A 23,893-nucleotide genomic window follows, 5' to 3' on the forward strand; every position below is an offset into this window, starting at 1 on the left:
CTTTAGTTTAGTTTCAAAATTTATAAAAATGGCCCCAGACAAAAATGGGTGTCTACAAATATTATATTATATCAAGATTTGAATAAAAATACTATGATATGTATGGAAATTTATTTTTTCCTACAGAAAATGTCGTTGGAATCAACAAGTTTCTTTGTAGTATTAAAATATTTAGTTACCTATAAAAAAAGTCTTAATTTAATTTAATTTCAAAATTTACAAAAATGATCTTGAATGAAGTGGATCGTTTACAAATATTATTTTATAATTGTACTGAGAATTCTACATTTTTTCACTTAACTCGTTAATTTAGTTTGACTAATATTCTACAAATGCAAGCTAAAACTTAAACAGAATTAAATTGAATTTGGCCCAAATATAACCCCCTTATTCAAAACTCGCCAAAATCCCCTCTTTACCACCCTATACAAATTGAATCAGCTTTCGGCCTCGTTTTGAAATTATACTTGAAAATCTCGAGCTCAAATATTGAAAAAATAGTTAATCTTGAGCTCGAAGATTGAAAAAACAATAAGATTTATAAGACGAAACATGACCATCTCTTTTTATATAATCCAAGATTGTACGCTAATTATAACTAATTAATTAGTACGCTAATCATAACCTCTTGTTTTAATGAAAAATTGTAATAATAACATGGAAAGCTAACTATAGTACTTTCATATTTGCTGCATTAATGTCACAAATAAGAAACACTTGTGGTTTAAGATTCAGCAAACTAGTTCATAAACTGAAGAACTTAATGCTATTGAACCTGAAATCTCATTAAAACTATTTTGAATACATCTTAGTCTCAATGGTTGTCCTATAAATAAACATTTTTTGACAAATTAATTCTTGCAGAAGTACCAAAGTATTCTGCCAACCAAAACAAGAGATAGTAATTACTTCTTGAGTTGTAATGGCAAGTTTCAATGTTTTGTTGTTTTTGGAATTTTGGTTATTATGGCTTAAATTCAAAAAAATCTTAATTTATTCAAGAAAATTCAAATAAACACTTGTATTTTTATTGCGTTCAATAAAGCTCTTGTATTTTTATTTTGATCTAAATAAGCTCTTATGATTAATGATTAATTTAATTAAAATGTCATTTTTTATTTTTTACTGTATGACGTTGACAGGGCATGTTAACATATCATAATTGATGATGATGTGGTATGTTGACATATCATAATTGATGATGGCATAAGATGCTAATTTGACATGATAACATGATCATGTAGTGTTTTTCACGCTTTATATCAATATCATGTCGGTGTTATGTTAATATAAAGTGACAAGTGATATTGTGACTAATGAAAATTAGTCAATTATTAGTCATAAAGATTTATTAGATCCAAAATACAAGTATAACGACTTATTTAAATGTAAGAAAAAATAAAAACTTTTTAAAATTTTCTTGAATAGATTAGGGGTTTATTTGAATTATCAAGGGGTGCACAAGTATGAAAGAAGTGCAATTTAGTTAACAAAAATGTTTCACCCTCATCTTCTCCTAATTAAAAAGGTCAAAAATCTAGTTTTATCAATAAATATTAAAAAAATATTACCTTTGTCATTTGTAGTGTATCCCATGGTATTAAAGAAATTATGATCCTAAACTTTTGATTCCAATGCATTTGTTGGGTTTTCAGGATTTGGAATGAGAAATCTTCAAAGAGCGAAAACATTAATGTTACATAACAAAATGTTTGAACAAACAATAGCAAAATGCAAAACTATAATGACTTTGTATTGCAGCTTCTTTTTATTGTGCTCTCGGGCTGCGTTGAGGTGTTACTGTGTGCTTACAGTGCTTTATATGGTGCCTTTCATGTTTTTGGGGTTGTTTCAGAAGTGGTTCATATATACTGATTTCTTTTTATCGGGGCAATTATGTCACAAAGGGGTTTGTGTCGGGTACAGTTTTGAATAGGGTGTTTCTTTGGCGTTATTGCTACAGTGGCCATTCTCACATCAATGCGACGCTGGTGTCCTTGTATTAGACTTGAATCGATACTTATGTATTTTAATTTGAATTTCAAATTAAATTTCAATTTCATTTTTCAATGCTAAATTTTGTTATGAAATGTGGATTTGAATTGTGAGTCGAGACAAGGAAGAGGTTATTTATTATGATTTTTCTTAATTTTATCGATGGTAAAATTGATGTAATTCCTTAGTTAATTAATCACTTCATCACCAAAAAAATTCCATACGTAAATTCAATAACTTTCGACGGATTTATTGCTAGTCCGACCATTTTTCGCCTTTCTTAATGAAATTTTTCTTTGGAAATTTCAAAGTTTTATTGATGAAATTTTTCAAATTTTCAACCATCAGCATTCCTTACTATAATTTCAATGAAGAAATTTTTTATGAACATTTTCTTGGGAATTTTTGGTTGGGAAAAGCTGTTTTTTTTAGCGTTAAAATTGGATTAATTATTAAAAACGGCCTTACTATAATTTAATTTCAAAATCTATAAAAATGACCCCTGACAAAAATGGGGTGTCTACAAATATTATTTTTATCAAGATTTGAATAAAAATACTATGATATGTATGGAAATTTGATTTTTCCCTACGAAAAATGCCGTGGAAAACGAAAAGTTTCTCCGTAGTATTAAAATATTTAGTTACCTATAAAAAATAGTCCAAATTTAATTTAATTTCAAAATTTACAAAAATGATCCTAAGTAAAGTGGATCCTCTACAAATATTATTTTATATCAAGATTTGAATAAAAGTGCTAAGATATGTATGTATATCTTTTAAATACTTTTTTTGTTTTTATGAACATCATCATGACCCAAAACTATATTCAGAAAAAAAAAAAATTTACTTTTCATTATCATGGCATAAGCGAACAAACTGAAGATTATAATGAAATTGATTCGCCTTCATCCTAAAAAGAACGACAACGAAATTACATTATTTCTTTAGAACTTTTATTGATAAAATAAATTATTAACCCTCTCAAGGAGAAGGAGTGGGCGAAACATCCTCGCCAACTAAAGTACACTTATTCCATACTTGCGCTGCCTTTGATAAAATCACTGATGTATCATTATTTTTAAATAGAGGATTTTGAAGAGTTTTTTTCACCAATGCATTATGACAAAATTGACCGAGTCCTATAAGTTGGTGACAACAATTATCAGAAACGATTCCAGTCTTGAATATACTGGTAAAAACCTCGATAACACAATGTGTTGTCATCTTAGTTTCACAATTGTTTGCTTTGATCGGATCAACATCACGAGCCATGACCGCTCCACTTGTCATAATCACCAAACACCAAAAGCAATGTAAACATTGAAACTTGCCATTACACTCAAGGAATACTAACTTCTATTGTTTTGATAGTTGGCAGAATACTTTTGTACTGCTGCAAGAACTTATTGGCCTAGAAAATGTTCATTTATAGGGTAAAAGGAGAAAAGACGTTCTAAAAATCTTAAGGACATTTAAGCTTCAATAGCATTTATAAGTATTTCACCTGATCAGGTACTAATGGGTAGAAACTCTCAACTATATTTGTTTCTTAATAATTCCGATTATATTCGTTTCTTATAGAATGTGTAGATGAGATTTATAATCTTATTTTATTACATTATCCTTTCTTCGACTATTTGCTGATTCTCCATATATAACTCTCATTTTTTGTTTCTTAATTTAATGTGTTCATTGTTAATCCTAAGAAAGACCAACAACAACTATATAATAACAAAGCTACCACAGCCACTCTAAAAGGACTCTAAAGCTCCATCCTCAAACTAGAGCATAATGCATTCTGCTTACCGCAGCTGGTTTGCTAAGGAATTAGAATTGGACAAAGATTATGATAAATGTCTTAAACCTTGTCACCTTTTAATAATTGTACTGAGAATTCTGCATCTTTTCAGTTAACTCGTTAATTGAATTTGACTAATATTCTACATATGCCAGCTAAAATTTAACAGGATTAAATTGAATTTGACCCAAACATAACCACCTTATTCAAAACCTGCCAAAATCCCCTCTTTACCAAGTGAAACCCACCCTAGACGATATTAGCTTTCAGCCTCATTTTGAAATTGTACTTGAAAATCTCAAGCTCGAATATTGATAAAAAGTTAATCTTGAGCTCGAAGATTGAAAAAAGAATATGATTTATAAGACGAAAGATGATCATCTCTTATTATATCATCCAAGATTGTATGTGCCCAAAAAAGTATAGGTTAATAACTAATTAATTAGTATATTAACTATAACCTTTTGTTTTAATGAAAAATTGTAATAATAACATGGAATGCTAACTATACTACTTTTATATTTGCTGCATTAATGTCACAAATAAAGAAACCCTTGTAGTTTAAGTTTCAGCAAATTAATTCATAAACTGAAAAACTTAATGCTATTGAACCTGAAATCTCATTAAAACTCTTTTGAATGCATCTTACTCACTCCTCCCTCGTGGTTATCCTATAAATATACATTTTCCAGGCAAACTAATTCTTGCAGCAGTACCAAAGTATTCTGCCAACCAAAACGAGAGACAACAATTACTTCTTGAGTCGTAATGGCAAGTTTCAATGTTTATGTTGTTTTTGGAGTTTTGACTATCATGGCAAGTGGAGCGGTCATGGCTTATGAAGTTGATCCCGTCAAGGCAAATAATTGTGAAACTAAGATGACGTTGCATTGTGTCACTGAAGTTTTCGCAAGTATATTCAAAACGGGAATTGTTACAGATAATTGTTGCATTGAGCTTATAGGACTTGGTCAATTTTGCCATTATGCATTAATCAAGAAAACTCTTCAAAATCCTCTATTCAGAAATAATGATACATCGGTGATCTTATCAAGGGGTGCGCAAGTATGGAATAAGTGCACTTTAGTTAACAAAGATGTATCGCCCTCTCCTTCTGCTTATTAGGAGGGTCGAAAATCTAGTTTTATCAATAAATATTTAAAAAATATATCACCTTTGTCATTTGTAGTGTATCCCATGATATTAAAGAAGGGATACCTGGGTGTAAACAAACTATAAGAAATCAAAACACCGGATGCATATAAAAAAGGATATTAAAAGAAACCAAACTTGCTGCAATAAAATTAAATCATTACTTGTACAATATGATATAAAACCGTCTTCATCGATTTATTACTAATGTATCAGACAATATCTAATATAAGAAAATGAAAAGAAGTTTTTCCTACATTTGGGCAATAGAAAAAAAACTATAAAGAAACCAATTAATAATTTAACCCCAAAAGCTTTCCCGAAAATCTTGAAGCAAGTCTTGTACAGGGATCCATTGCTTATGTCAGTAAACACCTTCATCTTCAAGTACTGCAATCTTGAACTTCATCAATTGCCTACTCTCATGCCATTACAAGCCGTCAGAATTTGGTGAAATCAAACTCTCCATATGTGTTACTACTCGATGCCTTTTACCACCAACTTTTAGTCTTCTAAATGTGCCTTTGTCCGAATCATACAATTGATATTTTCTTGGCTTTCCAACCATTACAAAGACACGCACATATTCGCTATAAGCAATGAGGACTTCACCCTTTTTCATAATGCATATTGGCACCAAACTATGTGGATATGGCAATATTTTCAGATTCATAATTGTCATGGACTTTATCCAACTTTGTTTTGTGTTATCCTTCTCCGATTTCCACATCTCTATGCTACCCCCTGTAAGATTTTGAGCCAAACCTAAGCATCCTCCAATCACCAACAATGTAAAATCACGTCTCTCTTTTGCATCACTAGGAGGTGGCAAGGCCTCAAACTTATCAGATGTGAGATCAAATCCAAGAGTCCAACATCGAATAATACCCGAACAAAAATATATAACATTCCAATAAAGGACCCCATCAACAAGAGTCGCCAAAATTGTATATCTAAAAAAGATTATAGAAAGAGGGAAGTTATGGATTCTTTTCCAAGTATTAGATTTCAGTGAATATATTTCAACAGGAACTTCTGATAAATCTTTCCTATTTATAACATAAATAAATTTTACGAGTTTGTAATCATCAAAAGAGTGAACATAGCCGAATCCAAGGTGTCCCTCATACCTTGATCCAAAACGCAAGAGAAGGGTAATTCCTTAAAGTCCCTTACACTTAGATTTCATAAGATAAGAGTCTTCCTTAGCAAAACTATCCACAACAAGCCGTTGTAAGAGCCTAAAAGTTCAAGATAATGTTTCTGCTTCTTCTCTAAATGTATTAGGGAAAAATCAAGCTTGGACGATGATTTCTTATGTGCTTCTCAGATTATTGATCGAAGAGATTAAGTAGAAGAAAGAATAAGTCGCTGCATCTCATTGGATTTGCTCTCTTTGACATGATTGAGGTGCATCCTAACAAAGTTAGGGCTTGTAAATAAAGCGCTCTAGGATTTGGAAAGACATAGAAAACTTATTATAGATTTGTATGGAAGTGTAACCATTATCTCAATGATTAGATTATCAGAAAGTTGTACCTAGATTTTCCCTTCTGTTTCTTCGTCACCAGTGCTATTCTCTGCTTCTTTTTTATGGGGGTTTCAGCTTCTTATAATTCTTTCTTTCTTTTAGGGAGAGGGGGATAGTATTTATACGGAATGCTTGTTCTTTCTCGAAGCACAAGTCCAACTCAACTTATTTACCTGCTACTTAAGATTCTTTTAACATTTATTTTTTCTTTTCTCTCACTTTTATTTCTTGTGAAAGAAAAACAATCTTATTTCAAGTTTCAATTTAAGTGAAAAATTCCACATTAATAAATTAAATATAAAACTTTTAATAATAATATTTTTAAGTATTTTGTATGAAAACTGTTTAGGACATTGTTTAAAATTAATTTTTGAGCGTAAGTATATTATATTTTTATAAATAATAATGAATGTCTGAATTGATAAGATATATATAAAAGCTGCTCTTTTATGTTAATAAATATTATGCTGATTTAAATTTAAAATATGATCATATTTTAATTTATTTTTTATATAACTTCTTACTTATATTGATTCGATTGAATGTTCAAAACATGTATGAGTGACATCTAATCTTTATAACCTAATAGTTGTAAATTACTCAGATCATTTCCTAATGTATAACCTAATAGTTATTACTAGATCCTTGGAATATATTTGGGTATATTGCCTTCACAATGACACAGGATCATTCAACCAGAAAATACAGAATATTTGATCCTATGCATGTGCTAATCTGTCTTCCCTCCCCTCACCCCCATCCTGTTGGCATGAACAAATAAGCCAAAACTTGCCCCCTGCGGAAGGGCAAAAGGATATTTCCAAAACTTTCAATATAGCAAGTTCAAGTCATAGATCATCATTTAGTCAGATTGAGAGCTAAAAGATTCTGTACCATCCACAACCAATACTTCAACTGCTTCTAATTGCAACTCCACCAGTGACTAAAGGTGGCTTAATGTGCCAGTATGGTGGATGCTGCCAATTAAAAACCATTTAAGAGTTTTGCTTTCAGAGGCTAAGGATCTTCATTGTTTCCTCATCTTCATCTACTTTGTAATCCTTCATGCACTCCAGAAGACCCTCTACTTCTTAGCCATTTCTGATGTATACCTTCAAGAGGGCATGATACGTTTGTCTATTCGGTGGAAACCTACTCATCGATAATTTCACAAAATCTTCTGCGTCTCCAACTTCTCCATTCTCACCTAGCCAACTCAATATGCTAGAAATCAAACTTTCTTTTGGCCTCCGGTCTCTATTTTGTGCCTGAACAGCTAGAGCTTCCTTAAAGCACTCAAAAGCCTTCCCCATATTGTTCTTATGCACATATCCTGCCGAAATAATGGACCAACTGTTTGGAGTTGCAGTCTTCCTTCTCTTGATTATATCCTGTAGCTTTGCGTCAGCCTTTTCAATTAAACCTTTCTGACAATATCCAATAAGAAGAACATTTGGCAGTCGGAAATTATAAGTCTTACAAGACAACTCCCACTCCTCAAGCAATTTTTCAGTTCTTCGAGCTCACCAAGCTTCACCACTGAACCCATCATTGTTATGTACTCTCTGTTGATATGCTTCCTACATTTGGGCCTTTGAAGGTCCCACAACCTTTTCATTTCATCTGTTTTTCGCAACGTAGCATAGAATGAAATCAAATGATTGTAATCTAATGCATCTTTACCTACATTCATCTCCCATTCCTTTAGAAAATAAAGTGCCTTTTCTCTAAGACCTGCTTTTATGTAGTGGTTTGCCACTGTTGAATAAGTAACTGAATCCATTTGAATGTGCCATCGGCTTTCCATTTCTTGTAGAACATTCTCCATGCTGTTAATATCAGCTCTTGCCGCATAAGAATTGATGCAAATGCTATAGCTGAACTTGTCAGGGGAGACACCATTCCTTTTCATCTCTAACAATACATCAGACACTTTTTCAAGCTGACCCGTGTTTGTGTAGAGGAGCGTAAGTTTATTATAGTTGAGAGGAGAGGAAAGGAAACCCATCTCACTCATCTTCTTCACAAGGCAAAGGGACTCATCAAGAAGGCCTTCTCGATCATAGCAATTTAAAAGAGCACCATAAGTCTTGACTGTTTTTTCTTGGTCTCTCATGTTACTAAAGAAAGCATTTGCAGACGTTAGCCCATGAACTCTACCAATTATATCCAACTGCACGGCACAGTCACTTGATGAAAATTCAAGGCCACTGTTACTCATCCATTTGGAAACCTGCTCTGCCAAGAATCCAACATAAGCATACAAGAAACATGCAAAGTTGAAACTCGTTCATATTGGCAGACAATTTGGTAATAGGACAGAGGATATTCTACTTTACTGCATCCATGCATGGAAATGAATAGTTGCAAGAACAAAAAAAAAAGGCATTTGCAGCTTATAAATATAAATATATTTGCACATCTACAGCTAAAGATCTAACTAGCTTTTTTGTAAATCTTGGTGCAGATGTTTTAACTTTCAGTACTTTCCTTATTAGGATGGTAGTCCCCACTTCCAAACCTAGAGGGATTATAAAAACTAGCAACCTACAAGTATTGAAGTTGATTTAAATCAGAGTTGGAGTCACTGATTAGTTTGAGGATTTAGATAGTGTGATCGGTTATTTCGTTCTTTCTTCTTCTTTAATTGCTGCTTACAGCTTAAGAACAGCTTCAATAAATTCCAATTCAACTTCTCCATTGCAGTCCAAAGCAAGTTGTAGCCCTTAGTAAATGTTCAGATCAATTCCTACCAAATAAGGTTTCCACAGAAAATGCCAGCACTACAATCATGAGTTTTAATCTACTCTGTCTTAAAACGCCAACTTAACGAAACCTCACTAACCTTAATCACTTGTCCATTAAAAAACAAAAACAAAGCATTTTCTTTTCCTTACATTTCCCTAACTATTCACAACGACTAAAAATAAGCTTAATTGACCTCGATTCAATATTTTTCAATGACCAAACAGAAAAAAACAAAATACCCAAACTTTCTTTTCCTCCCTTTTCATTAGTTTAGCAATCATTCTCCATATTCTAACCAACAAAACGTAATCTATGCACCAGAAAAACCTCATTCAGTGACTCAAATCAATAAACTCCCTTTACCGCCAAGGCATGACTATAACGCCTACGGGCACGTAGGTCACGTATGATACGCTGCAGAAGAAATTCATTGGCATTTCTTCCTTCTTTAACCCACTGTTGAAGAACCGGAGCTACACTGCAACTTGGGTCTCCTACAGCATTGATTCTTGCATAAAGGTGGTTACTTTTTATTGTATTTGGTGTGAAACAGTATGTTCTTGTTTTTGCCAGGATTACATTCGCTGTTAAAGCTTTGATGTTGGTGTTGTTTAAGATTGTGAAGAAGGTTCCTGCTGCCATTGAAGCAAAGGGTTCTAAGCTCTATACAGGTTTGGGAAGGCACTTCGGTGCCGAAATTGATTCGACAAATGAAGTTCATGGAATACAATGGGCCAGCAAATTAATGTGAGCTTTTGAGCCCAAACGTTATCAATAAATGTTGTGAATGTTTTTCCAACTTATTCTATATTTTTGAGAAAAAAAAAATAACTCAGACCTCTTCACGTGATAAATTACAATAATAATAAGTATTTTATAATCCGATATCTTATAATATTCTATCCAATTATATAAAATATGATTTTCAATAAATTTTAAATAATAAAATTATTATCTATCACAAATTCAAATAATAATTAGATAATATTCACAATTTGGACCTCGATTATAAATAATAATTTTTAATATTAAATTTTAATTTTATATTAAATTTTAATTTATTTTATTATTTATAATTAATAAATAATTATTAAAACTTATTAATTATTTTAAATATGATTTTAAATTCCAATTTATTTTTTTATGAATTAATATTAATTTCATTTTCATTATTAATATATAAATATTAATTTTAATTAATTTTTTATTTTAAATTCAAATTATTTATAAATATTAATAATTAAAATCAAGAATTAAAAATTAATTTTTAATCAAATTTAAATAAAAATTGAATAATTAAGTTTTAATTAAGTTGAAGTTTCAATAAATTCAATGATAAACCAATTGATCTCTTATTATACCTTTTCTGTTTTTCAGGTATAATATTGGTCATAGCAAAATCTTGTGACAAACTCACAATTTTCACAATGAATGGCCTTTTCATTAAATTAAACGGATTGATAATATACCTAGTTTTAAAATTCATACTTTACTACTTTCAAAAAAAAATTCATAATAGGGATTTACCTACAAGTCTTCATATTTTTAATTCTCTGTCCACTAAGATTATTTATTTTTTACTTGTAGATAATCAGGGGCAGAGCATCCCTTTGTAATGGGGGGGCCACCATAAATTTTAAAATTTTTTATATATTATATATTTTTTAATGATTTTTTAAAATAATTTTATATTAAATAATTAATATAATTAAAAATAATAAAATCACTTTACAAGCCTCATTCAATTTTATTCAAAATTTTAAATTTTTTAAAATTTTTTAAGTTTTTCACCCATCTTTTTCTCTTTTCTTTTCTATCCTTATATTGTGAAATTATAAAGAGATAAAGTTTTTATTTAATTTTTTCTATCTATATTATTATTATTATTGTTATTATTATTTATTTTTGTCAATTTTTAAGTTTTTATAGATTTTCTTTTCTAAATTTCTATGAATCATCAACCCTTTTTTTTTGTTATGTAGGTTCGATCTTCTACTTGTCATATTTTTTTCTGTTATGTGTATTTTATTTTTAATTATTTTAATTTTTAAAAATTAAAAAATTATTGTATATGTAATTCTCAAATATAAGTTCTAGCATTACATTATTGGTTATTGTTTAAAATTTCACCAATATATTATTTTTTATTAATCCTTATTACATAAGAAAAAATTCTGTGGAGTATATATTTATAATATGCTTTACATTTTATATTTAGTTGAAAGGAAATTATCTTAAGTATAAGAAGAAATTATTAATTCTACATATCGTATTTAACTATTTATATTTTATGGATTGTAGTTTAATATTTAGTATTATAAGCTTAAGTATAATAAAATAAGAATATTGGATGTTGACTACATTAATTTTTTTAGTATTTTATATTGAAAAAGACAAGATTCTGAAACAAAATGGATGATAAGTTTCTTACAGATAATTTAGCTATTTATATTAAGAAAGATATTGCTATCGTCGAACAAAACTTTCCTAGAGCACTATTATAAATTTTTTTCTTTTTATTTCTTTTGATTTACATGTTATATAAAATTATTATCCATTATAAATATTTTGATTATTACTGATTAAGTTCAATATATTAGTTTTAAAAAATTTTAACTTTTATTTTTCTTAGCTTTTGGCCCCCTCAAAAAAAATTGACTAGCTCCGCCCTTGTAGATAATCTAGGTATATCTTGGCCTACAATAATATAATTAATTTTTATTTTATTTCCTAATATCAAAAAAAATTCATACTTTACTTATATAATATTTGATATAGAACCAAGTGGATTTTGGGTATATATATGAGATATCTTTTCAACTCAAATTTGATATTTTTGTTTTGGATAAGAAATCTTATATATTTACAAATTATATATATATATTAGATAGATTGATAGATAAGCATCATACATAAAGAAAAGATAAGGATAAAAATATATCATTAAATTGGTTTTCGATAAACGTTTAATTATTTATATTGATAAAAATTATGAATTATAAAATTTTTTATATTGCAATTTAAGCTACTCCTACTTTTAATATGCATAATAATAATTTAATAATTAATTATAAAAATACCATATATCTATAACTTAAATATATCTAAAATTGAATTGAACTTGATAAGGTTTACTAGGGTGATGATGATCGTGAGACTACAAGGAGTAATGATCAGATTTAGGGTTTATATTCTGAATTGTTAGTCTAATTGCAGAAATACCCTAGCAAACATCTTTCTCTTTCATATCCACCATTTGCCATTGATGGCCGACTCCCCTGATCAAACCTGCACAACTAGGAAACGCCAGAGATCATCTGACAGAATCAGTGTTCTGCCAGATGATATCATTGTTCGCATATTATCATTTGTTTCAATGGAAGAGGCCGTGGCCACCTCCATTCTGTCAAAAAGATGGCGTCCTCTTTGGACTTTGGTTCCTATTATCGATCTCCCCGATTTCGATTTTGACAGCAGCGACATTCAGGAATTGTTCATTGAGTTTGTGAGGAATGTTTTACGGTTTAACAAAGCAGTTTCTCTTGAAAAACTCCGCATCCAATGCAATCCAGATTATGCCTCGTGCGCTCACACATGTATTTGCACTGCAACAGAGCGAGATGTGCAAGAATTGGATATCTACTCCTTCGAAACAGACACTTTCCATTGACCAAGAGACTTCTTCAATCGGATCAAGACGCTAAAGGTTTTGAAACTGGGTGATGGAGTGTTGGTAGATGTTCCTTCCGGAGTTTCCTTTCCAAATCTCAAGACCCTGCATCTTTCGTCGGTTAAGTACACGGATGATCCTTCTGTTGCCAATCTTTTCTCTGGTTGCGTAGTTCTTGAGGAATTGCTTATAAAAAGAATTTACAGTAATGATGGGATCCATATGAATATTTCGATATCTACATTGAAGACTTTGTCCATAGAGTACGATTCAGGACTTAGAGACCACTCATTCGAGATTAATGCTCCAGCTCTCGAGCGTTTGAACCTTAAAGATGTTATCCTACGGAGGAATTATTGGATGTTTAGACCAGTTATGCTTGTTCATTCACCCGAAAACGCAAACAAGCTCTTAAGAGTGTTTTCCGGTGTCAAGTCTCTTTCTTTTACAGTGCTTAACTGGCCCAATGAACTGGTAAGACTTGTTATAACAATGTTAGTTAATTGGGTATAGTTTATGCTTATTGTCATATATATGTCTCCTCTGTCAGTACCGGGACTGTAATCCGTTGTTCGTTAATCTGGTTCGATTGGAGCTAAATGTTGGTTTAAAGAACTGGAATTTGCTATTGCTCTTCCTTGAAAATTCTCATATTCTTCAATTTCTTGAACTCACTCTCAGTGAGGGTACTCAGGTCAGTATATATATATACTAACTGGTTAATGGTTGCTTAACTAATTATCATGATACTAATCGTTAGTATATTTTGTCTGCTTCCAGAGTTCGTTTGGCTCTAGATATGAAAACACCGTGACACTGCCAAAGCATGTTCCCATATGTTTTCTGTCAAGCCTCGAAACAGTTTGTTTGAGAGCATTTGAAGAGTCTGAACATGAGCTGCAATTGATAGAATACATTTTAACTAATGCTAGAGTGTTGAAGACAATGACAATCTCTGCCTATGATTCCTTGTTGGAAACTTTCCTCGTTGACGAGAAATTATCAACGATCCCAAGGTGCTCCAAGACTTGTCAACTTGAATTCAAATGTCAACCATATGTTCCAACGCCGTAAGTCCTAGTAATTCCCCTTTCTGATGCTTATAATACTTTAACTAAAAAAATTCTTGTGAAGTATGCTACAGAAGATATTCTTATTCTGTAATTGGTGTTGGTATAACATATATAGCCTTAATTGGAAATTTACTTACATTACAGCAAAACTATCATAGGAACCTTATAATTGAAACTGATTTCAGTTGCTCTCCTTTTCTTTTTTTATAGGACACCCTTTATACCTTTTGGTTAGCTGCATCTTTGGGACTGCCTCGCTCTATGAACTGGCTTGAACAGGTTCAAATTGCATTTTTTTTTTAAATAGGGAGGGCAGCCAGGTGGCTGAGATCTTTAGCTATTATACAGTGTACCCTCTGGACTTGTTTTATTCATTGCTTTTTTTATTATGAAAAAAATCCTATGATATGTTTGCTATGGATATTCTTATTATTCATTGGTGTTGGCACAAAATATAATTGCTTTTTCGCTTGATTCTGTTGTTATGGGTGTGAATGCTTCATTAAAGTCAAAACACTACATAAAAGAACGCACAAGGAAAATTTAACTTTTCCTTTGGTAAGACCAACAATATATATTCTTGATATCTTTACTGATAAGTCAGTTTTAATATCTTGGAAATTTGTACTTATATGCTTGAGGAATATTGAATTGCACATTGCTTCAAAACTTTGAATCAAATTTCAGTCTATGGCCCTTGATATTCAAGTTTACTTGCTAATTATAAACCTTTCAATCAATTTATATTTGTATATATGTCTTTATTGCCAAAAGGATGCTAGTATTGCTCCCACTTCCGGGTGCCATGCCTGCATGTTTAACTATAAATCACTAGCATAACAGTGTTAAAATAAAAATTCAAAGATCTCATTTGTCCTAAAACATCTAAAAGAGTTATGGTTAGGAAGGTTTTTTTTTTTTCTTTTTGTCTTTTTGAGCAATTGGTATCCGGTAGAACCTTAGTTAATGTGTTACTCGATGTTAAAGTCGTTTTCCAGATATTTGAATTTCGAGAAGAAGATTTAGACTTGATTTATTGAGTAAAAAATGCATATACTTGTCATTAAGTCAAATATTAAAATGCATGCAATCAAATCTTGAGGTGTAAGACTCATCAAATTTTGGTGAAAGGGGTTTTTCATTATTAACATAGCTGAAAGTGTAGAATTACTAGTCTAGCATATACATGGACAGATAAGAAATTCAATTGGTAAGTTCGTTTTTATCTCAACATAATTGATTTTTAATTAGAATTTTATTGACAACTCTTTATTGATAGAAATTTAAAATACACGATTCTTTCAAGGTATAACATATTTTGTCTTAACCACTAGTTGCTAGTGCTATCCAGTGGCCTTTTTATGGTGAAGAAGAGGCTAAAGATTTTGATTCTGAGTAATGGGATCTGGTTGATGTTTTGAGTTGAATTTCAAGCTAAAAGTTTTGAATTGAGTTGAATATAGCAAAGATTGGAGAGCTTATAAAGAAGTTAAAGGACTATTTTTAACAGCCCTTTGCTAATCTTTTTTATTTAGAATGTTTGGTAATAAAAAATACAATCTGTCCCCCCAATAATTGACAAAAGTATGGAGAAAAAACATTACAAATGAAGCATATTGCTCCCAACTTTTGGAGCCATGCCTGCTTGTTTAAAGTACTATAAGATAAAGGCAAGCTTCAATGACATGTTTTATGTCATTATGATTTTTACCCTAAAACCATCAATGTAAAAAGTAATGGTTTCTAGGGCATTTCTTTAGGCAGCTAGTAGAACTGTCGTGGCGAAGCAAATGTTTGTCCAAACTTCCACGTAGAAGGAACAACATTGAGAAACTCCAACGTTTTGCCATCGACCAGAGTCAGCTTAAAAGACAGTCTTTGGTTCCTGAGATCAACGCTGCTTTGCCAATTGACACCCCAGTTCCTATGCATAGGTAGCCATGTTCTTGTTCTCGAGCCCCTTATCCATGCCGCCTTCACATTGCCGCTGCCACCAACGTTTGAGATCATCACCAGGTTGAAACTTGATTGCCCTTTCAAGGTGAACCGGACTCCACCTCTCCTCCTGCATGGAACCCTTCAAAAACAAAGAACAAAAACTTGTCATGTAAAGAATATATACTTCCCTATTGAATCCAAAACCACCCATTTTATGTATGATAATCAAATTAACCACTTGATTAAAGTATGAAATTTGTAAGATTTGCATGAAATGATTGGTATTTTACATAACTGTTGGCAATGTCTCTTATATTTTAGTAACATATATATTCATAGTTAGGAAATCACCTATCATCATAATAAAATCAATTGTTACAATAAAATATAAAGTTGAGTTCTTCTAATCTACTTAACTTTTTTTAAAAACGGACTACCTAGTTTAATATAGTATCAATCATTCATAAATCATTCACGTGTAAACTCATAAATCATTCATCTAATTTGCATGTGAAAGACTGTTAGAATTTTAATATAATATATCAGACATTTTCTTATCAACTTAAACTTTTGAGATTATTAATCACCTGACTTAATAACTATTAATTCCTACTCGTCAAACAAACTGAAAATTACCTCCTATAAAGAACCGGAACAATGCCTTCGTTGCCTTGCCAGGCAATGCGAAGGAAGGCAGGCATCGACATGTCAAAATGATGGTGAGGGGGATTGCACCACCCACCATTGTTGTTGGAAGGGCAAAAGTTGGTGGCGGTTATGGTCACACTAGCACGCCGGAGGCACCACTTGGGGTCAGCCCTATAATCGCACCTTAGTTGGTAGCAAGCACCACAAGCCTCACCCTCTCTAAAAAGTGCAGCGCTCAACGCGGCTGTGTTAGCTCCAAATCCAGCATGGAAGGTGTTATCATATCCACAAGCTCCTCCTATAATAACATATCAATATCGAATAAAATAAATTGTAAAGACCAAAGTTGAAGAAACCATATAGGCTCATGGCATGCATGATCATGCAACCAAATCAAATGTGTGCATGATTCGAAACACTTTAATAATTAGGCGGGCACACTAAAGAGAAAGTGTGGCTTACCAAGAGAGAAGGGGCTTTGGTCAGCCCCATAGAAAGTTGCATGAGCATTAACCCAACCATTAACTTGAGCATTGACTCCTTCAAGAATTGTACTGCCAAAGAAAAACAAGTGCCAAAGCAAAACAGAAGGAATGATGACAGGCCCCATTCTTCTTCTTCTCTCCAAACAAATGAACAACAAACTTTGACACACATGATTCCTTGAAGCAAGAACCTCCATTTTATAGACTCCAAACGATGTTTGTCGGTGATCTAAAATTTAATTAATTAATTTTTTTCTCAATTGCATTATCTTCAAAAGAATTGGTTAAAAATGGGGTAGAAAAAAAGGAAGAAACTATATGAAAAATAACGCGGTTTTGCACGTCCTGTAAAGTACGGAAGGATTGTACGTTGAGGGGTGACAAATCTTACGAGACAAAAGGAGAACAAGTGCATGTGATGGTTAATGATGATATGCTTTTGTCTTAGGACTGCTTTATTTTTTTTTAAAGGCTGTCTGTCGGTGATAAACTTAGTTCTTATGTCAAGATTAATGAACTGTTTGGAATTTATGACGGTTTCATTTGGTATTATTGTTTATGATTGGAAAATCAATCCCACTAGACCTAGTTGTAGCATAATATATTTTACTATATTAATATTTATGATTGGATAATCTTGATCACACAATATGTAATCACTTTTATTTTAAAATATGATCGTATATTAACTTTGTTATCAAAATTAAATAAGTCTTGTAAGATAGATACAATTATTACGTAATATATATTTATTGTATGTTACATTAGCGGAATACGGTAGAGGAAGAATGTTTAAGACTTCATTCAAAATGTTAAAGATTAGAGTGTGACTCTAAATTTATACGAGATGATCATATAGTCAGTAATAAATTACGTATAAAGCAATAAAAAAAATTGTTAAGGACCATATGATATTGTTTGGTTCTTGAGAAAATTTTATTAGTTGCATCTATGGTTTTTAGGTAGAAATAAGATACTCCCCTGATTATGTTGACTGACTGGTTGGTTGCATCTATCTGTTGAGTCAATGGCTGCTATTTGAGTTCTGGACTATGTTCTCTAGTTGTTCTTTAAATATAGTTTACATACTTTTCTCCGCTCATAAACCATGACGAAGGTGGAAACTATATAATATATACTAATAGTTAATATATAATCAAAGTTGAAAATTATAATATGATTACATATATAATATGAAAGGCCCACAACTGACGCAAATGTGAGAAGAATACAATAAGGTTGATTTGAATAAATAATATGTTATGATTAAGAGCTTTCTATTCCTTTTGGTGGAAGCAGCAGAATGTGCAAAGCATATCATTACATATACTTTTATATTTATTCTATTGATTTTTGGACAGCATGTAAACCTGAAAAAAAAAACTTAGGGTTTTTGATAGTTAGGTGAGTAATACATGAATGTAAAGACTTTTGGTATTTTGAAAAAAATAAAATAAGATAAGATTATGATGTAATAAGATAAAGGGCTTTTTTCAAAATAGATTTCATGCCTAAAACGTTTTTGAAAATAGACTTTTTCATAATTTTAAATAAAATTTCATTAATCAATATAGTAATAATCTTGAAATTGATTTTTTGATTTGGAAAAATAGCTATGATGTGAATTGTATTATGGGTTTTTAACCAAATGCTCTTTTTACTTAAAATGTTTTGGATAAAAATTTTATAAGATATGATATGTTTCTCTTATATAACTGAAAATGCCAAGAAATAAAACAGGTACATGATTCATGTTGGATAAGCACGTGGTGGGAAAGAGAGTGAGACTTTCCCCCCATTTTCTCTCTTTTGTCTAATCTTGAGAAAGTTGGCTGCAATTGCTGAAAAGAAAGCACAAAATCGAAGAATATATGTCATTCATAATGGCAAGGAAGTATGAGTCATTTGCAATGGCAAATCAATGGAACAGAAATGAGTATTAAATTCCTATTCGTTTCGTGTGAATCACTTCATCAAGTAAGGGAAAGGGAAAATAAAGATAGGCAATAGAGTCTGCCAATTTGACAATAGTATGCATCACCGACTAGAAGAAAATCAGAGTTGGCATCTAACTTGTATACGTCATTGTCATGTGGAAAAGGTCGTTTGAAAGACGACTTTCAAGAAGAAGATATCAAAGGAAAAGAATACGTCTTTGAAGTTAACAGAGATTAAACCAGTCAAACTTGAACTGTGTTCCCCTTTTATTACCCTAAATAAGTTTGACAATGGCACCAATTATGCTGGGTTTTCTTTCTTTTTTAGTACACTATATGAATAGATACTTTTGAAGTAGTGTCCAAGTTGAACCTTTGGTTCCCATTGAGAGGGGGAACACAACCACCCCAAATAAATAAAGATTGAAAGAAAGAAACCCTTCATCCATTAAAGTTTTTATAATCAAGGGCTTGGCTTGAGTGCTTTAGTGACGAAATTTTAGGTGGAAAATCTAGAGGTCTCAATTTTGAATAAAAGTCATTCTTTCAAGTTGAATTGTTCCCCTTTTTCACTTTGTTCCCTATGTGACAAATCCAATCGCGAACCTCTTTGCCATATTCCATTCCATTCCATGTGCGAAAACAAATTAAAGAACGGAGCTAATCAAATAGGGGAATATGGTATAATGGTGGAAACTTCCAAGTGGCATACAGACTGCATATTCCAAGTGAGTAGTGACACTAAACCTGTGGCCAGGGGAGTTCGTCTCCTATAAAAGACTTAATGATACTTGATTTGCTTGAGAATTTCACAAAAAGTGAATGTTCCAAACTCCACTAAGGGAGCTTTCCTATTCTATATGGAGGATGCAAATGGTGGTGTCCAAACCTGAGGCTTAAACTTCTGCAACAGTAGAGTAAACTAACTTGTTACCTTCCATGTATGCAACAACCATCAAATAACGTAATTAGCTACACCTGCGTCTAGTTATTGAAACGAATTTGACAAAGCACACGCAGAAGTATGATAAAATCATAGGAAGCATGTTCATTCCCAATTCTTGAAAAATGATACTACCATATACATACAAAGATCTCAGGGAGAAAGCTCACAAGTGAGTTCCCTGCAAATTTTCTAACAATAACTCTGTTTGGTTTTGTTCATCAGACTTATCTTTTTACAACTATACAAGCTCAAAGCTAATTCTTTTAAAACAAGAGAAGACAAAGAATAAGACAACAGAAAAGAAAGATAGATACTCGACTAAGGGACTTGTCAAACTGCATTTCCTGCCTTCTCATCCTAATATTGTTGTTATTCCCAAAGAAAGGGTAAGAAGCTTGGTAAGGATAAGCAACCAAGCCTGTGTCTGAGCTCCCAAATAACCTAGCGTAGACCATCTCCCCAAACATCCCAATCATTGGATTGAAAAAATTTGTCATCGCAATACCACCGAGGTTAGATGATGCCAAGGTTGCATAACCTCCATGAGGGAAGTATTGCTGGTGATGAAATGACTGAGACTGAGAATGGAAAAAATTTTCACGAAGTGGCTGACTTTGATGCGAGGAGCTGATTATAGAGTTCAATCCAGAAGGAGGTGGTCTTTGGGGAATGACCAGATCGGAGTGAGGATTCTTGGCTTCAGAGTCTGAAGATGTACCACGGCCATAGAGTGGAACCAATGAGTTGGACGAGATGTTTGCCTTGCACACAGGGCAGTTCTGGTGTTGCTGGTCAGCATCAAGGGAAGAAGTTTGGACTTGAAGCCATTTGTAAATGCATGGCCAGCAGTACAAATGACCACAGAGGGTGACTACAGGATCTTGTGCTGAGTCAAAGCAAATATTGCAATCAAAGCCACCAGCATCCTTCTCTGAATCTTTTGTAGGTGCTGATATTTGCTTCCATTTCTGCTTGAGTAAAATATCTCCATCAGACTCAAAGTTCGCCTCTTGCTCAAAGAAGTTTGGTTCCATAGCCATTCTGTTAAGATGTAAACAGTTTAGATGTGAGTATACACAGGTAAAACAATCACAAAGAGGATAATTTGAAATACAGACACAGACAAGAGAAAGAGGTTTGATTATATCACTTCCATACATCAAATATGAAAGCAAAATGTTCAGTAGATTGCAGAAACTATCTCTAACAAGCACAATTATTTACAGAAAAATGTCTAAAAGCAAAGATTATCAGGGTGCTCCTAAATAAAAGAGAACTTCTAAAGCATCCAGCAAAACAGATAAGAACAGTGTTCTAAGCAAACTAATCATAAAACAGGATATAGAGATATGATCCTGCCAGATTGGCTTCAAATAGATAAACTACTGAGCAGAAGGTAGGGGTTCCTCACCCACCAATCATCAATAAGATGCAAAAAATAAAATAATAATAAAGAGCCCTCCACCTTCATGTAACCACAATAAAGGAAGGTAGAGAATGATGCCTAGAATACCAGCAGCATAAATTAAGATGGGCCCTATGAGCTGGTGCTGCCTCTCTCTCCCCCTCAAGCCAGAGCACCAAAAGGTTGTTGAATGCAATTGTTATTTGAGACACCCACACACGTCTAAGGATCACAAATGGAACAAGGAACGGGACTTTTAAGAACTGAAAATTACTCTGATTTTCTCCATCCGTTAAATCTTTAGATCTTAAATATTTAAGTTGAAGATCCAGATAACCATGGTTAATTTTAAATATTTTTAGCTTAAGAGGAAAAAAAGCCAACTGCTTTTATTAGCTGATCTACTAAACAATTTCTTGATTCCCGATTAGGAACTTCAGATGGCAGACAACTTTATCTTTTCCTCATATCTTATTAGAGAAAGATGAGAAAGCTAATTTCCCCCAATTTAATAAATTATCGAAAAACTATTTGCTCTTCAACTAAATCAAACACAACTCTCTATTGAAAAGGCAGAATACCTGTTCCCTCTAATTCTTTTCCCATACTAGAAGAAGCAAATATAAGGAAGAGCTATCAAATTACAAGAAATAGTCACCAAATCACAGAACATAACATTTTATTCTAAGATTGGCAGAATTCTATACACAAAGGAAACAATTCTCGTTAAATTAAGGATTATTACCAGAGTTGAAGAATCAACTAAATATATGAAATCAAATGGACAACTTCATATATAGAATTGATTCTGTCAAATATGACAAAAAAAAAAAACAAGAGTTTGTATGCAACCAAAAGAAAAGGAACCAATGTAAAACAGATACATTATGCAATAAGAATTGGCTTTTGTTACAATTTCGAGACTCAAAAAAAATTGAAAATGAAGCTGTAATCACAATTAATTATGCTCATCAAAATACTATCGCTCCAATTACAATCTTTCTACAGAAAATCTTAAATCAAAATTTTTTAAAAAAATCTTGAAAAAAGTTTACATATTTTATTTTTGAAAGTCAACTTAATATTCTTGAGCTAATAACCATGAAACTAATATAACAAGCATCAATAATCTAAGCTAGATTTTACCAAATCACATCCTTGTTTTCAATCAATTCCCTTTCCAGAAAAAAATAATCTTTAAATTACGCAATTAATTCAAGAACCCGAAACCCAAATTAAATAAAAAAAAAAAAACCTCCTCTATCATTATATATCTCCACATTTAACAAACCAGATGTAAAATCAAGCCAAGGACAAAAAATTTCACCCCTTCAAAAACACCCAAAACAGGATCTAACCAGACACCCACAAAAAGCCAAAGAAGAAAGAAAGCATGAGAACTTGGGAGAGAGATGGAGATAGAACTTACCAGTAAAGAAGAAGCTGAAACAGACCAAAGTGAAAAATGGGTCTTAATCAAAAACCAGGATTGTTTCAAGAGACAATAAAAAACCAAAGAGATTGGATTGTTTCTGTGTTTAGCTTTTTGATGAGGGTGATATGAAGGGGAAGGAGAAGACAAAGAAGAAAAGACGTGTTTGTATTTATAGAGGCAAAATTGGGCACACGTGTTGTTATGTTTTTTGGTTTCGGGTTGGATTTTCAGTGGGTAAAAATGAAACAGCTGCCGCGTCCTCCTTTGTTTTTGTGTGGAATTTGCTTCTTCTTTTTTTTTTTTCTTTATTTATTTATTTTTTTACTTTTCAGGCACCTCCTTGCCATTTTCCATTTTTAGATTCTAATTTTATTTAAAAAAAATAAACAATCATTATATGATTTTTTACCAAATATTACTAAGTCCAAAAATGTATAAATATTTAATAAAATAAACATGTTGTCGCGTATTCACGTAAGTAACAGATAAAATGAGTTTTAAGTATATTGTTATCATATATCCACGTCAGTAACAGATAAGATGGATTTTAGGAGCGTTACTGTCACATATTCACGTTCGTAACAGACAAGATAAGTTTGAAGAACATATTGTTGTTATATATCTATGTCAATAACAGATAAAATAGGTTTTAAGTATATGTTGTCACATATCCGCATCAATAACAAATAAGATGGATTTTAGAGGTGTATTGTTATCACATATCCATGTCAATAACAAATAAGATAAGTTTTTAAAGGTGAATTACTATCATATATCCACATTAGTAATAGATAAGATAAGTTTTAGAGGCGTATTGTTATCACATATTCACGTTAGTAATAGATAATATGGGTTTTAGATATATGCTGTCGTGTATTCACGTCAATAACATATAAGATGGGTTTTAGGCTTATAAGAAGTTTCCTAAACTTAATGTGTATATCTTTCAAATTAAAAATGTGAACCTGTTATAAGTTGTATTAAAGCTTATCTAAGCTTTTATTAATATAAGACTCCCATGAGAGATATTAAGATCAAAATAGATCTACATCAAAGTATGTTTCTCTCTTCCATAAGTGAAAGAATCAATACAATGAGAGTATTGCATAATTAGGTGGTTGGATAAAATG

General features: G+C 31.8%; 4 protein-coding genes and 1 pseudogene across 4 annotated transcripts; 2 read left to right on the forward strand and 3 right to left on the reverse strand.

Annotated features, from left to right (window-relative positions):
* LOC18593920 lies at positions 4,564-4,920 on the forward strand. Its single transcript, XM_007021345.2, has one exon. The coding sequence runs from the start codon at positions 4,564-4,566 to the stop codon at positions 4,918-4,920; it is 357 nt and encodes a 118-aa protein (XP_007021407.1).
* LOC18593922 lies at positions 7,474-9,868 on the reverse strand (annotated as a pseudogene).
* Positions 12,492-13,970, forward strand: LOC18593923 (F-box/FBD/LRR-repeat protein At4g00160). The gene is made up of 4 exons (XM_018124229.1): positions 12,492-12,808; positions 12,902-13,370; positions 13,447-13,590; positions 13,677-13,970. Exons 1-4 carry the CDS (start codon positions 12,492-12,494, stop codon positions 13,968-13,970), a joined length of 1,224 nt encoding a protein of 407 aa, XP_017979718.1.
* LOC18593924 (expansin-A12) lies at positions 15,517-17,165 on the reverse strand. The gene is made up of 3 exons (XM_018125175.1): positions 17,018-17,165; positions 16,544-16,853; positions 15,517-16,046 (listed from the first exon to the last, which is right to left on the reverse strand). Exons 1-3 carry the CDS (start codon positions 17,163-17,165, stop codon positions 15,734-15,736), a joined length of 771 nt encoding a protein of 256 aa, XP_017980664.1. The 3' UTR covers positions 15,517-15,733.
* On the reverse strand, positions 20,001-22,926 carry LOC18593925 (E3 ubiquitin-protein ligase RMA3). The gene is made up of 2 exons (XM_007021350.2): positions 22,758-22,926; positions 20,001-20,964 (listed from the first exon to the last, which is right to left on the reverse strand). The coding sequence occupies exon 2, from the start codon at positions 20,961-20,963 to the stop codon at positions 20,187-20,189; it is 777 nt and encodes a 258-aa protein (XP_007021412.2). The 5' UTR covers position 20,964; positions 22,758-22,926; the 3' UTR covers positions 20,001-20,186.

The sequence above is a fragment of the Theobroma cacao genome, chromosome 7 (assembly GCF_000208745.1).
Source record: "Theobroma cacao cultivar B97-61/B2 chromosome 7, Criollo_cocoa_genome_V2, whole genome shotgun sequence".
Taxonomy (NCBI): domain Eukaryota; kingdom Viridiplantae; phylum Streptophyta; class Magnoliopsida; order Malvales; family Malvaceae; genus Theobroma; species Theobroma cacao.

Bases quoted from the DNA above. Each gene is read 5' to 3' on its own strand.
- LOC18593924 (XM_018125175.1), bottom strand. From the start codon at position 17,165: ATGGGGCCTGTCATCATTCCTTCTGTTTTGCTTTGGCACTTGTTTTTC. The intron at 16,854-17,017 runs GTAAGCCACACT...ATGTTATTATAG, and splicing joins CCAAAGCCCCTTCTCTCTTG to GAGGAGCTTGTGGATATGAT. The intron at 16,047-16,543 runs GTAATTTTCAGT...TTGTTTTTGAAG, and splicing joins GTTCCGGTTCTTTATAGGAG to GGTTCCATGCAGGAGGAGAG.
- LOC18593923 (XM_018124229.1), top strand. From the start codon at position 12,492: ATGGCCGACTCCCCTGATCAAACCTGCACAACTAGGAAACGCCAGAGA. The intron at 13,371-13,446 runs GTAAGACTTGTT...CTCCTCTGTCAG, and splicing joins TTAACTGGCCCAATGAACTG to TACCGGGACTGTAATCCGTT. The intron at 13,591-13,676 runs GTCAGTATATAT...GTCTGCTTCCAG, and splicing joins CTCTCAGTGAGGGTACTCAG to AGTTCGTTTGGCTCTAGATA.
- LOC18593920 (XM_007021345.2), top strand. From the start codon at position 4,564: ATGGCAAGTTTCAATGTTTATGTTGTTTTTGGAGTTTTGACTATCATG.
- LOC18593925 (XM_007021350.2), bottom strand. From the start codon at position 20,963: ATGGCTATGGAACCAAACTTCTTTGAGCAAGAGGCGAACTTTGAGTCT.